The sequence below is a fragment of the Sesamum indicum genome, linkage group LG2, assembly GCF_000512975.1.
Source record: "Sesamum indicum cultivar Zhongzhi No. 13 linkage group LG2, S_indicum_v1.0, whole genome shotgun sequence".
In the NCBI taxonomy this organism is placed as follows: Eukaryota; Viridiplantae; Streptophyta; class Magnoliopsida; order Lamiales; family Pedaliaceae; genus Sesamum; species Sesamum indicum.
Window position 1 is genome coordinate 2350374 of NC_026146.1, and position 15338 is coordinate 2365711.

The window sequence follows — 15338 nt, forward strand, 5'->3', positions numbered from 1 at the left end:
TGTGGATTATTTGCTAGATTATCATAATATTGGTGAAATTGTTACTATGTGGTATGTGATGGTAATGTGGGGATATGCGGGATATGATTATGTGATAATCATATAATTGATTGTTGATGAAATCTAATTGGGAGTTGTTATTGAGAAAGTGATTATTATAAAGAATAGAATGACGATTGTGAATGGAAATAAAAGATGATGCTTACCTAGTTGGAAACACAGTCAATGGTTTATGAAAATGTGATTGATGATAATGTGATTGATATTGAGATATGAAAAATATGTGAATTAAGCTAGGTACCATGGCGCGTAGGGTACCGGGGTATTCCGGGGTAGCAGGGAATATCCTGTGCTTGTTAGCTACACACTAGGGTGGTGTGGGGGTACCATGTTTGTTGTGATGTCCTGTGCTATATTGTTACTCAGCTGGAGTAAAAGAGTGTGGGGATATCACACAACGGGTATCCTGTGCTGTATATGATATGATGATGGCCGGCGAAACCATTGATTGATGTATACCAATTAGAGTAAGTGGGGCCCTTAGCTAATAAACGATAATGTTGAATATTGTGTCATAGATTGATTTATAATTGTGAGTAGGTATTACTGCTTATATTTGATGTTGCTATTGATAATGACTGTTAGTCAATGTGACTGCATGTAAGTGAAATTGTTGCTTGTGTATATATATAAACTGATCAGCTATACTTATTGAGTAGGCAGCTCAATCCTTGCCACGTACTTTTCAGGAGGTAGGTCACACTAATTAGCCACATTGGACTTTGAGCGGTGCCGTCGTCTTTATTAGGTGGGTCAGCCGTGACTAGGTCACACTAATTAGCCACATTGGACTTTGAGCGGTGCCGTCGTCTTTATTAGGTGGGTCAGCCGTGACTTCTAAAGCCAAAATTTTTTTTATTATTGGGCTGTAAATATTCTGGTCTTTTATCGGGATTTGTGTTTAAAGTTGTGGTATGATTTTCTTGAGGTTATGTACACGATAACATGTAGTAAGGGTAAATATTACTTTTGGTGGTATATATTATCTTATGTGATATATAATGTTATATTGACAAATTAGATTTATTTTACGGGTTGAAATAGAATTACTTATAGAATGAGTTCTGACTAAGTAAGGATGAAATAGTGATAATTAGAAGTAGCGGGTAGGGGGCGCTACACCTTTTTAGTGTTCATTATGTCATACCCTTTTGTATCCCCTATGATGGTTTGTAATTATAATAGTTATTAGTATAGTTTGTAACCACAATTTTGGTGGTTTACAAATACCACCATATATTTAATTTGTAAATAAGTTTTTGAGAGAATATAAAAATGATTTGGAGGAACACATGTATTATTTTCTTTATATTCTATTAGGAGTGATAGGCCAATAAACATAGGATTTCTCTAAGTTTATAACACGTTATCAGCACGACGTTGTGCTCGATCAAGATAGAATCTTAATTTTTTTAGCATAAATTTTAATCTTTGTTTGTTTACCTCTACAATATCATAGTTACTTTTATTCTTGATTATTTAATATTAAAATATGAGTAATTATATTCTATATATTTCAATGTCTCCGGAAGTGGACATATATATATATATATATATATGAAATTCTATTTTATATTTGATATTGCTTCCAGAATTAGACATACAATTCTTGATTTCATCCCCTGAGGTAGATGTGTTCTATAAAATTTCATTGCTTCTTGAAGTAAGTAATATGTTAAATCATCTCCAGTAGTAGGTGAAATATTTTATACCAATTATTTGCAATGTCATCCCTGACGCGATGATAAGTATAATGTTTTATTTTCTCACCACCTGAAGTGTTTTGAGATAATGGCTTGATCAAGAAGCCCGACACTTTTTCGTTTATTTAATTGATTCGTGATATTTTTTTTTATATCATAGTATAAATATTGTTATTAAAATATGACTAACTTGAAGTTAATTTAATTAACTTACTGTACCTACATAGTTTTCTTTCATATGCCCATGTATCTATTTTGCATGTTTGCTAGTATATATATATACAATAAATTGTTAAGAAAACAATTTTGGCATGAAACCATTTAATTGCCATTCTGTAATATTATAAGATTTAACCCAAACTTAAATGTATTTAATTCCATGTATGCATGCATGTCCTAATAATTCAAATTTAATTACATGGTAACTTATATGTTACTCAATGTTAGTAATGTTTTATGTCGTTTTTACTTTATATGTGTAATATATTTTATTTTACTTTTATGTATATGTTGAATATTATGCTAAAAGTGCATATTAATTTGTTGTAGCTTAATGGCCAATCTCACAAAATTGAATTTCGTTGCTCTTGATGTTTCTGGAAAAAACTATCTATCATGGGTTCTTGATGCCGAACTGCATTTGGCAACTAGCAAACTAGGAGAAACAATAACAAAAGAATACTAGTGTATCTGAGCAAGACTGTGTTAAAGAGATGTTTTTGCTTCGTCATCATCTTCATGAGAGCCTGAAGTCTCAATATTTAACAGTCAAAAGTCATTTTCAACGCTGAAAAGGTTTAAAGGATCGATTTGACCATCAAAAGACTCTAATCTTACCATGTGCAAGATATGAGTGAATCCAATTGCAACCACAAGATTTCAAAATAATTGCTGAATATAATTGTAAGATGTTTTGAATTGTTTCCAAATTGAGGTTATGTAGAGAAGATGTGATGGTTGAACAAATGTTGGAAAAAATATTTTTTACTTTCCATGCATCCAACCTTATACTCCGACAGCAGTACAGGGAACATGGATTCAAAACTTATTCAGAATTGATTGCATACCTGCTTGTTGTAGAAGAAAATAATCAGCTTTTGTTGAATAACCATCACATCCGACCCACTGGTTCCAAACCACTTTCTGAAAATTCAGCGGCATTGCCTAAAGCAAATGCTACTTCTTCACGAAAGAGGCGTGGTCGATACCATGGCTCACCATGGGGCGATTCTTATGGACGTGGTCGAGGCGGTCGTGGTAATGGTCGTGGAAATCATTATAATACATGGATTAATCCCAATATTCAGAAAAACAATGGAAACAAGGCAAAAGAATCAACAAGAAAATACTACAAATGGAGATCTTTGCCATAGATATGGGATGTTTGGACATTGGTCCCGTACATGTCGTACGGCACAACATCTAATCAAATTATACCAGGCTTCTGTGAAAGCAAAGGGTAAGAAAGTTGAGACTAATTTTGTTGAGACTGGAATATCAGACAATACCCACATGGATATATTAGATTTTTTTCAGTCTATTGAAAATGATGATAAAGATCTCTCTGAGCTGCCCTTACGGTTTAGTGACATTACTGAGGATTTCAACATGCATGTTGATTAGATTTATTTCATATGTTATTAGTATGTTTCTATTATTAAGTTATATTTACTTTCATTTGTATGGTATTTATTTTAATATTATAATGTTTTTATATTTTATAAATGAAGTTCTTTTTTTTACTTATTATATGTCTATTTTATTTATATAGAATGGATCAAGCCATTACAAATCTCAATGACAAGGAACATTATCTTGTTGATAGTGCCACTACGTATACAATTATGAGAAACAAGAAATTCTTCTCAAACTTGTTAATAACAAGAACCAATGTGAACATTATTTTAAGAGTTAGTAATCTTATTGAAAGCTCCGGAAGAGCTACTATCATGTTACCTAAAGGAATAAGATTACATATCAATGGTGCCCTATATTCTAGATCACAAAGGAACTTATTGAGTTTTAAGGATATTCGATAAAATGGTCTTTATATTGAAACCATAAATGAAAATGGTATCGAATATATGTACCTTACAACATATAAAACTAGCCAGAAGCAAGTTTTAGAAAAAATGAGAACATATACTTCTGGTTTATATGTCACAATGATAAGCTCCGTTGAAATACATAGTATCACTAACCTGAAGTTAGTTGATCAAAGTATTTTTACTTTGTGGCATAATAGACTTCGCTACCCAGGTAAAACAATGATGTCTAGGATCATTGAAAATTCACATAGACACCTACTAAAGGACCTGAATTTCTTGTTAAAGGTGATTTTATATGTTCAACTTTTTCTCTTGAAAAATTAGTTATAAAGCCATCTATGACAAAAGTGAATATTAGAATCTTCTATGTTTCTTGAATGAATTCAAGGAGACATACACGGGCCAATAATACCGTCATGTGGTGCATTTAAATACTTTATGGTTTTGATTGACGCATCCAAACGTTGGTCACATATAAGCTTGTTGTCAACACGAAATGTTGCTTTTGCAAGGCTGTTGGCCTAAATCATTAAATTGAGAACTCATTTTCCTGATTATCCTATTAAAAGAAGAAGGTCAATGTGGGAGAATTTACTTCTAAGTCCTTCAATGACTATTATCAATCAATTGGGATAGTTGTGGAGCATCCAGTTGCTCATGTACATACTCAAAACGGCCGGGCAGAGTCGTTAATTAAGCGCTTACAATTAATAGCTAGACATTTATTGATGAGATCAAAATTGCTTTCATTGGCATTGGGGCATGCAATTTTGAATGCAACAACTCTAATTCGTTTTAAACCTACCGCTTATCATAAATTTTCTTTATTGCAATTGGTCTCCAAAAGAGAACCAAATATTTCTCATTTAAAGGTGTTTGGTTGCGTGGTGTATGTCCCGATACCTAACGAACTAAAATGGGACCACAAAGGAGACTGAGAATTTATGAAGCTTGAAGCAAGTGTCCTTTTTATAGCACGTTCTGTCGCAATGTCCACAATATGGAGTCCTTTTGTCTATATTATATTTCTTCTTATATTTGGCACTTCCCCTCACATGTAGTGCTACGTTTTTAGTGGAATCAGACAGTTCCATATGTACCTGCCTCTGTTTCTCAACACTCTGTACCATCATACGCCTTGTTGATTAAGGGAACATGATCCATTACCAATAGCTAGTGTCTAAAATTATCAAAACCATCACTAAGCCCCATCAAAAACTGCATCAGTTGTGTGAATGTAACTAAATAATCCACTGCCTTTGACGTACCACAAGTGCATCCATTACAAGTATACTGTGGTGTGGGCTTCAATTCTAACGTTTCGCCCAAAGTTTTTTCATATTGGTAAAATATGAAGACATAGATGCATTGCTTTGTGTCGTTGAACATATTTTTCTTTGTAATTGGTAGTTGTGGACCGTTGCACTCGCGATAGTGTTGTTCAAGATCCAACCAAAGATTTTTAGAGGATTTCGTGTATATGAAAGTCTCTACAATGTCTTTAGAAATGGAGTTTAAAATCCATGTGGTCACCATACGGTCAATTCTAATCCACTGCTTAAAATATAGATTGTTTGCGTTATGTTTTACAGAGATTCCACCGATGAAACCTAATTTCAGTTTTATAGGCAATGCACGCTTGATTCCAAAGCTCTAGTTTAGATAGTTATTACCAATGAGAGTAGCACTTAGCAATACCATTCCAGCATGATCGAATCCATGGAGTTGCAGTTTCTTAGGTATGGTCTGTCTGGTTTCAGCAGTGATTAACATCTCTGCCATTGCTGAGACGAACTCTAATTTTGAAACTTGAACCAAAATGGACAAAATATTCTTATTCCTTAATAAGAATAAATAATCACATTTTAAATAAACTTTAGTAAAAAAAGAATAGTTTGGAATCAAGAAAATGTAAAATCATTACAACTTCATTTATTTTTCATATTTAAATATAAAACAACTTTCTGAAATTTGGATTTGAGATTTGTTATGATACTAAAATCATTACACTTCATTTATTTTTCATATTTTACTGTTACAGATGGGAAAAGATGCAATTTAGTCTTACAACTTTACGAGTCACAAAAATTAATTTTTGTAATTTAGTCCTATAATTTTATAATTTTAATAATTTTAGTCTTTTTTTTTTTTATCAATTTAGCTGAAAATATATAGGACCAAAAATGTCAACTCTCTCAAGTATTAGGAAAAAAATGCCAATATCCTTTAAGTTACAAGATTAAAATTTCAGTTTAATTGAGTCATATACAAATCACATGTAATTTTTCAACGAAACGATGACAATTATCAAATTTTTAAAGTTATAAAATTAAATTGTGAAAATCAATTCAAGTAGGACAAAAAATACCACCTCCATAAATCACCGAATTAAAATTACCAAATTACTTTGTTTTTTATATATTATCCTAGCATTAGAAGGTGTGCTTGAACAAAACAGTTTTATCCCATATGTAGACGAAAGAATAGCAATGACCTCATCTGCATTTATAAAAATAAAGACTTTTGGACGATAATGGCAAAAAATTAAAAGTTCACTTAACATTTTGCATTTATTTTTTTTGGGAAAAACTGCCTGTGTCTAGGCGGGGGGTGGCGGACTTTTACCTGTTTACTACCCAAAAAATTATAATATAGACAATTAGAAATCAGTAAATAAGGAGTATTTACTCGCGTTACAAGTCAAACTCCTAACCTATTGTAAAATCAGTAAACAATGAGTACTTACTCCCATTACAAATCAAGGTCTATCGTAATCAAGGAAAAAGAATACAATTACCTCCTGCTGTGCCCATCCCTCCTCTGCGTCGGCAGGACCTGCTGCTCAGTGCACTTAATATTTTGCTCGTATCAATATTTTTTTATCTAAAACCCTAATAACATGGGTGTCTCTGAAAAAAAAAATGTATTACTAGCCCCATCAATTGGGACCGTTTCAATTAAATCCCAATTAATTGTTACATTCTCAATATTAATTCCACGTAATTTTTTCGTCTAATAATTAAAGAAAAAGCCACGTGTCGTACGCGTGGACTTAGGGGGCTAGAATTTGGGGGGAAATCCAGTAGGTGAGAAGCACATATATATAGGCATTGACTTGAGGACCATGCAGTCCTAATCTGCCACACTAATTTCACACATCGGCCCACGACAAATCAAAGAAATCAAGTGAAAAATGCAAAGTAAGTGTGAAGGAGTGAGAGGCAACCATAAAAATGTCTTTACGAGAGGAATCGTTTAATGACATGCCCCTGCTCCTTTTTTCCTAAGTTCTTCACTTGTCTGAGTGAATAGGCCCTCTTCCTATAATAACATTGCATTCTTAATTCTCCAAGCTTCCACCAACATAATTTCTTCGCCGCTCTTGCAAAAAAAAAAAAAAAAAAATTCAGGCCCGAACGACTGTTTATCAAAAACACAAGTTTCTGCAAAGTCGTAAAACCATGTATGGAGATGCCGGAACTCTCTTTCGGGAGTTAATGGGCTCAGGGAGCTAAACGGTTTAAATATGCCCCTCTCTAAGGAGCCAACAAGAAAATAAGCTTTTAAGAAACTTGTCTCATGAACCCTAACTTTTATCCTCACCCAATATGGCTATTTCTTTCTTTTCAAAAAGATCAACAAGCTTCTCACGCGGTAGAATTTTTCCCGAAAACCAGCTTCTTAATAGTCACACAATTCTTTTCTGTTAATTATTGGATGAAAAAGTTATATATGTGGACTTACTAACATTGAGAATATTTTTAAAATTATAAAATGCAATTTGAGAAATTCGCAATAATTAAAGTTCTTTTGAAAAAGGTCCCATCTTGTGAGACTAAAAATACAATTTTCACGGTGTAACTGAAAATGGAGCATTTTTTAAAGCTTGTAAGTGTAATTTCTATTTATTTTTAAATAAACGGTGTAATTTTATATTCGTAAAAGTTAGTTAAGTATAATTAACCATTAAAATTTATTGCAAAAGAGCTTCAAATATTTTTTGAGAAAAATACAACAAACCCTCTTGTGATATTACAAATAAGCAAATTGCCTCTTTATAAGAAAGAGTAACAATTCACCTCCTTGTGTTTTTGAAGGTACAGTTATTTACCCCCTTTAATTTTCAAAATAATTTACCTCATTAGATACAGATGTAAATTGTTCAATTTCAAAATATATAAAAGAATAAATTACTATTATTTTTTTATAAAAAGATAATTTATTCGTTTACAATATCTCATAGAGATAAATTGCTTTCAAATCTTGATATTTTGTTAATATCATTAATCCTCATCCAAAATGAGAGTTTATAAAGTGGAATGTTTGTAATAAATGAATATCTCTTACATTGTAGTCATCAAAACAAACAAATGAAATGAAAATAGTGAAGAGTGGTCGGAAAAGACAAGAGCCAAAGTACAGGTTAAGAAGGAAAGTGGAAGAGATAACGTCTGGGAAGTTTTCACATTGGATAGAGCACAAAACGCATCACTCTCTCTCTCTCTCCAGACGTTTTCACATTGGATAGAGCACAAAACGCATCTCTCTCTCTCTCTCTCTCTCTCTCTCTCTCTCTCTCTCTCTCATAAATATAGATGGATATCTCATCTGATCCATGATGATATGCTGCAGCTTATTACACCCATGTTCTCCTCTGCAATCCAATCCACCCTCCTTCACTTTTATCCATTCACCCTATCCGTCCCTTTGCTATGAACACACGCAAAATTCTAGCCACCATCACATTTTGTAATAAATATATCACACTTATTATATAATTGATCACTTTTTTTGAACTATACATCAGTTACACGAGTGATTCAAATTTAATCGATTCGAGTCCAGATTAGAAGTTCTCATGAGCACTGTCACATAGACTTCAATTTTGGTGTTGTACCTGTTTTTGTTCATCCATCCATCACCTAAACGCTGGAGGCTTCGACCTTTTCTCATTAACTATTTATCGGATTACTTCTTTTATTCTCAATTTGGAAGGCAGAAAAGGGACTTATTGAATGTAATGTAGGCATTGTATACAGTGTGGAATCAAAATTAAAAATATGTCAACCTACGGAACAAAAAATATAATTTATCCGATCATTATGAATAATGTCGGACACGTGTTGAACAATGATGCAACACCAACACGCCTTTAATATATGCTGGACATGGCATTTGCACGTTCCAAAAATCAAAGAGAACAAAAGATACGTTAAGCTTGTTTGATACATACTAGGAGGTTATCATGATTTTTGTTTTACAATTTTGAATGGAGGCGAATTGCAATTTACCCTCTCATGTTAGCCAAAAATGGCTACCCCATGTAAAAATAAATTAGCAATTTGAACCATCATATCTTATTTTATATACATATCAATGGCTGGAATTTGATAATCAAATCACTGACCTTCATCTTTCCTTATAATTTAGATCAATGGTCTATATCAATGTATAAATAAATGACTCAGATGTATTTAAATTAGATCAATGGCTCACATTTATGCCAGATATAAAAATAAAATTTTATAGTAAATAAATTATATAATATGTATACATACATATATAATCAGTAAGAAGAATAGAAAATACTGGCCGGACGCCGATTGAAGGAATGGACGGAGGAGGTGGCAACGAGTTGGAGGGGCACAGTAACAAGGGAGAGGGGAGAGAAGCGGAACAGCATGGGGCGAGGCACATTGGGGGAGAGAAAAACCAGTGACATGGGAAGAAGAGGAGAAGGGAAATCGCAGGCGGTGCTGGAGGAGGGGGTAGGCGGCAGCCGAACGGCGCCGGCAACAAGGGGAGTGGCCGACCGATTGGGTGAGGAACTGGAGAGAAATTACTACGTATAAATATAGGGAAAATACAAACAATCTCTTATGATATTGCAAATGAACAAATTATCCCTTATGAAAAAATAAATAGTGATTTACATTCCTGTATTTCTTAAAATAAAATAATTTACCCATTATGATTTTTAAAATGAAGCAATTTACCTCCCTATATAGGGAGGTAAATTACTTCATTTTAAAAAGTACAGTGGGTAAATTGCGATATTTTTTTTTCATAGGGGTAATGTGCTTATTTTCAATATCACATGAGAGTAAATTGCTATTCACCCTATAAATATATTATATGTATATATATTATGAATATATATATGTATAAATATATATATCTATATAAATATTATAATATGTGTATGCATATATATATAATTTTTAGTTGATGTATATAATTATATATGTAAAACTAAATTTGAACCGTTTATTTATAAAAATAAAATCCAACAGTTGATAACAAATATACAAATAAAAAAATTGAAAAAAAAAAAGAAAAGAAAACGGCGCGTCCATTTCACCACTTGCATGAGCGGTATTTTGCTTAGTTTTTACAAGTTAAGGGGATAAATTGATAATTTATTTTTTATATGGGATAATTTATCATTTTAGCTAACACATAAGGATAAATTGTAATTTACCCTTTTAAAATGTATGTATGTTTGTTTTCATTTTTAAGTTATTTTTGAAATGAGTCAAAACATATTTAATATTTGCTATCATTCGAAAACAATTTATTTAGGTGTTTTAAACTGTTTTAGCATAAATACATATATATACACATACATATATATAAATATATAAAAAAAGACATATATGTCTCCCTACAATATTATGTAAAGTTAAATCAAATTACAAAACGAATTTAGGAAAAGGAAGAAACATACGGACAAAAATAGAATTAGTAAGGCGGTGGTGGCGGCGGCGGAGGTGGCGGCAGCTGTCTGGCATTGGGTGCCCATATCACATCCGAAGGCTGATAGCTATACATGGAAATTGCACCAGATTCCGGGGCGGCAGCGCTATCACTTTCGCCGGAGGCTGCCTTCCGAGAGCTATGCCCGCCGTCTCCGGCAGCCGTATCCTGATCGTAATCCACTTGCTGCAGTCTGTGAAATGAGGGATTATTAAAGGTGGCAGCGATGAGATAAACAGTCCCAGCTGATAGCAAAGGCCCAACCACAACCCCACCCACCACCTGCCCCTGCGGGCCCGCCACCGATACACTGAACTGCCCGTTTCCTGAAGCCAAACCGCCGTCCCCCGGCATAATAGTGGCGGAGATTGATAAAATATCGAAACGACCGTGAAACGCGACGGAGGTGCCGGGGGTGGTGGAAGGCTGCTTGAGGGTGACGTTAGCGACTATTCCGTTGCCGTTGAGTACGCAGAGGCCAGTGTTGCGCTTCCGGCAGAAGTGAGTTGTGGATTCGACGACATCGACTCCGGCGGGTAGCTCGAGAACGTAGGGGTTCATTGTGGGCTGTGGAGAATCTCGGGTGATGATGACTGGAGGCTTGGGCTTATTCTTGGAACCAGGGGGCCGCCCGCGGCGGCGGCGGAGGACTTCGATGGTTGCGCCGTCGTGGGCCGGTGGCGGTAGGGGGAACGGATGAGCTTCTTGATCCTTAACGACATTACTTCGATGGTTGGGGCTGCGGTGGTCGCTGTCCACTTCTTGGGAGGTGGGAAGGCGGTGGGCGGCGGTGGGCTGCGGCAGAGAAGGGTGCCGGAATTTGCTGTTATGAGTTTGGTGGAGTAAGGGAAACATATTGGTGGTATTGGAGAGATGTGGTTTTTTTTTTCTTCTACATATTTTCTCTTCATTTTTTCATGTTTGTTTTTCTTTTATGTTGAGAACGAGTATCTGTGAGCACTCACATTTTCGTGTGCACAATTAATTTAAAATTCCAAAAAACATATTATTATTTAAAAATATATTAATTAAATTCATAAAATATTATAAAATATAAAAAATGAGAAATAATAGAAAAATAAGAGGAAAAAAGAGATGTAGAAATTGAGAAAAGAATTGACGAAAGTGAAAAGTTAAGAAAAAAGAATTAAATATTAAAAAAATAAAAATTGACATATTAAAAATACGTGAGACACAAAAAAGTTGCTCTCAATTAATATGTAGTATAGATATACAAAAGAATGTTTGGGGTGGGGGATTATTTATTAATTTATTATTAAAAAAAATTATATTAATATAATTTTTTTATTATACTAATATTAATATATCAGGTCATGATTTAAAATCACGATTCGATATCAAAATAATTTTTTTTAAAGATAATGGCCAAGTCGCAATTAACCATGTCGTGATTTGTAATCGCGACTTGTAGTCGTGATTTATAATCACGACTCCAATCTTTTTTCATTTTTTTTAAATTTTGTTTAATTAACATTTTTTTATAAATTAATTATATAAAATAAATTTTTAACAACATATTAAAGTCCAAAAAATCATAATATTAAAATTGTATTAATTAAAATAATTACAATTAAGTGTACAAGTGTATTTTTTTTTGTGAATTGTAAAAAATACAATGAATTATACAATTATTTTTGGCAACTTGGTACCGGCACATTTGATTGTGTAGAAGAATTTTTTTTTTGAGATTGTTGCCTTGCACGCGTTTGTTGTAAATATGTGTTGTTTGATTTCGACCAGGGCGCGAAGAGATGCGAATAGTAGTGTCGTGGACCAACTCAAATCCCGGTACATCCCAAGTAGAGGTTCAAATGACTTGAAATATGTATTTTTATAAATCATTATATCGTAATAATCCTTCACCATTTATGCACCATTAATCATGTATGCAGCACATACCTTTTGAGCGTGACTGCAATGAATACCAAATTGAGTTCACTTGCCGCAAGAACTTTCTCGGTGCGCAATTTTGACAACATGGATATTGACTCCATGTCCACTATGACGTCTTGTAACAACCAAAGTGAACTGTTGGAACTGATGGTATTTGGTGATGGTATGCTCAACAGAATTTTGATGCCAACGTGTGAACATCTTATGTGCAAAATCCGTCCATAGTAGGTTGTTAGCCAACATTACAGAACTTTTCGCTAACCTCTCACGAAAATAATGGACACTTCGCTGAAATATCATCTCAGCAATTGCTGTTAACGGTAGGCGACAAGCCCCTTTCAATACACCATTTATGCATTCCGACATATTTATCATCAGAAGCGATGGATACCCGAGATATGAGCCTCCATCAAATCTCTCGTAAAAATCACATGGGTACAGATTGACACCTGCAACACATATAATACATTACTAGATGAGAAAGACGATATGACACGGTTGTACAGAGGCCACCCATTTCCAATAGAAGAGAAATAGAACGAGGTTATTGGGAATGGTACTACAACATAACAAGAAATTTCGTGTCGTCGTCTATTGATAGACGTGTGGAAAGCGGGTACCAACCTAGAGAAGCACCTATGTTGTAAGTTGTGGTACGTTGGTATATAATATCACATATTTTATATTAGATTTCTTTTTATAACACAAGGCTCATTATTTTTCTACAATTTTCAGGCAAATGAGGTGAATGCCCTTGAAACTTTATGTCGATCTAGACCACTAAATATTGAAGGATATAGTCAATTGGTGGATAGATTTGAACATGGGTTATATATTATCAAAGAAGCCATAACCCAACAGCTACAACAAATTGCTTCTCCATCCGACGATGCTCCCACAACATCCCACAGGCAAAGAAGAAGTTCTATCTGAATGTCTACTGGTTCAGTTGAACGTCATGATATTGGGGTGGATATAGCTGGTCTTTCTACAGTATATACACCTCAAGATTTATACGTGCCTCAACCGCCTCAAGATTATTACATGTCTCAGCTGCCTCAAGATGATTGATTTCACTCGACTCCATATATGCCAAACCAAACACAAGATTATTCTTTACAAGTACATCTTTACCTTGGTCTTGGTATTAATGCACCATATGCACAAGTATACAATATTTCACTAATTCCATTTTCATCGTTTAGTGCATATCGTGACAATATGGAGTCTAATTCCATCACAACATCAAGTCGGTTCGGTGGTGATGAAAATGAGGCACAAAATGAGCCAGTGCAAAATATGAGCAAGGAAATAAGAAGACCTTGGCGTCGACGGCACAGACGCAATTGTGGAATGGGTGGACATTTTTGACATTTGTAATTGTATACTTCATTGTATTTTTTACAATTATACAAAAAATATACACTATTCCATTTGTACACTTAATTGTAATTTTTTTAATTAATACATTTTAATATTATGATTTTTTGAATTTTAATATATTGTTAAAAATTAATTTTATATAATTAAATAAAATTATATAATTAATTTATACAAAATTTAATTAAATAAAAAAAAGGAAAAACAGGCCAAGTCGTGCTCTTAAATCACGACTTGGTGTCGTGATTTGAGATCTAAGATCGCAACTCGGGGAATTTTATTAAGAAAAATTACTTTTAATGTAAAATCACGACTCGATATATTAATATTACTATAATAAAAATAATTATATTAATATAATTTTTTTAATAATAAAAAAATAAATAACTCGATGATTGGATGCATGTATTTGAGAGCCATATCATAGAGAAACTGATCTCTATCACTTTATACTGATTTGTTACACAATGACAATAATCGACTTATAATATTCAATTCAGAGAAAATAATATAAAAATATAAAATACTAGTCTAATTAAATTTAATTAGATCTATCTATCAATATATATAATAACGAATAAATATCCAAATTTTGTGAATAAAAATGATCAATTTTATTAAATTAGAAGTACTGTTGAAAAATTCATACAGAGTGATTTCTAACTAATAGATTTTATTTTAATAATAAAGAAAAAAGAAAGAAACATTGAGAGTAAAGACTGTAAATAGTAATATAATAAATAATCAAATTTAAAGTCTTATAGAAGTAACAAGCACATGAAAAAAAAACACAAAAATGTCCCAAAAGGGCATAAACTCATAAATAGAGATCTTGTTATGCTGATGACTATTCTTTTCCTCGAGGGCCAAACTCGGAGATAGAGACGTCATTGTCAGAATGAGGTTGCATTGTATTACTCCTTGATGATGTGGTGGACTCCCACTCTCTTGAATTGGGCAGATGAAATGCAGGTTGAGAAGGGATACCCAACGTTAGGGACGAGCTACTGAGCATTAACAAATATCAAATATTTACACAGAAAGAGTAGGATTAACAGATGAAGATGCTGCTAAAAATCTTATATTAGGATTCAATGGACAATTAAAAGGTTGGTGGGATAATACTATAACCGCTGAAGCCAAAAATCAAATTCTTTCAAGTGTTAAAAAAGATCAAGAAGGAAATATCATTAATAATGATGAAGGGAAACCCATTTCTAATGCAATATCTTCTCTAATATATACAATTATTATTCATTTTATAGGAAATCCTCAAATATATCAAGAAAGGAATACAGAATTTTTACAAAATTTAAAATGTAGAAAACTCCATGATTTTAGATGGTATAAAGATGTCTTCTTGTCCAAAATCTATGAAAGAAATGATGCAGATAGTTATTTTTGGAAAGAACAATTTATTTCAGGATTACCAAAATCATTTGCAGAAAAAGTCCATGAAAAAATTAAAGAAAAATAC

The 15338-nt window shown here is 33.2% G+C and overlaps 1 protein-coding gene across 1 annotated transcript; it reads right to left on the bottom strand.

The window, feature by feature from the left end:
- Positions 10444-11554, bottom strand: LOC105177267 (AT-hook motif nuclear-localized protein 28-like). Its single transcript, XM_011100351.2, has one exon. It carries the CDS (start codon positions 11420-11422, stop codon positions 10553-10555), a length of 870 nt encoding a protein of 289 aa, XP_011098653.1. The 5' UTR covers positions 11423-11554; the 3' UTR covers positions 10444-10552.

Bases quoted from the DNA above. Each gene is read 5' to 3' on its own strand.
- LOC105177267 (XM_011100351.2), bottom strand. From the start codon at position 11,422: ATGTTTCCCTTACTCCACCAAACTCATAACAGCAAATTCCGGCACCCT.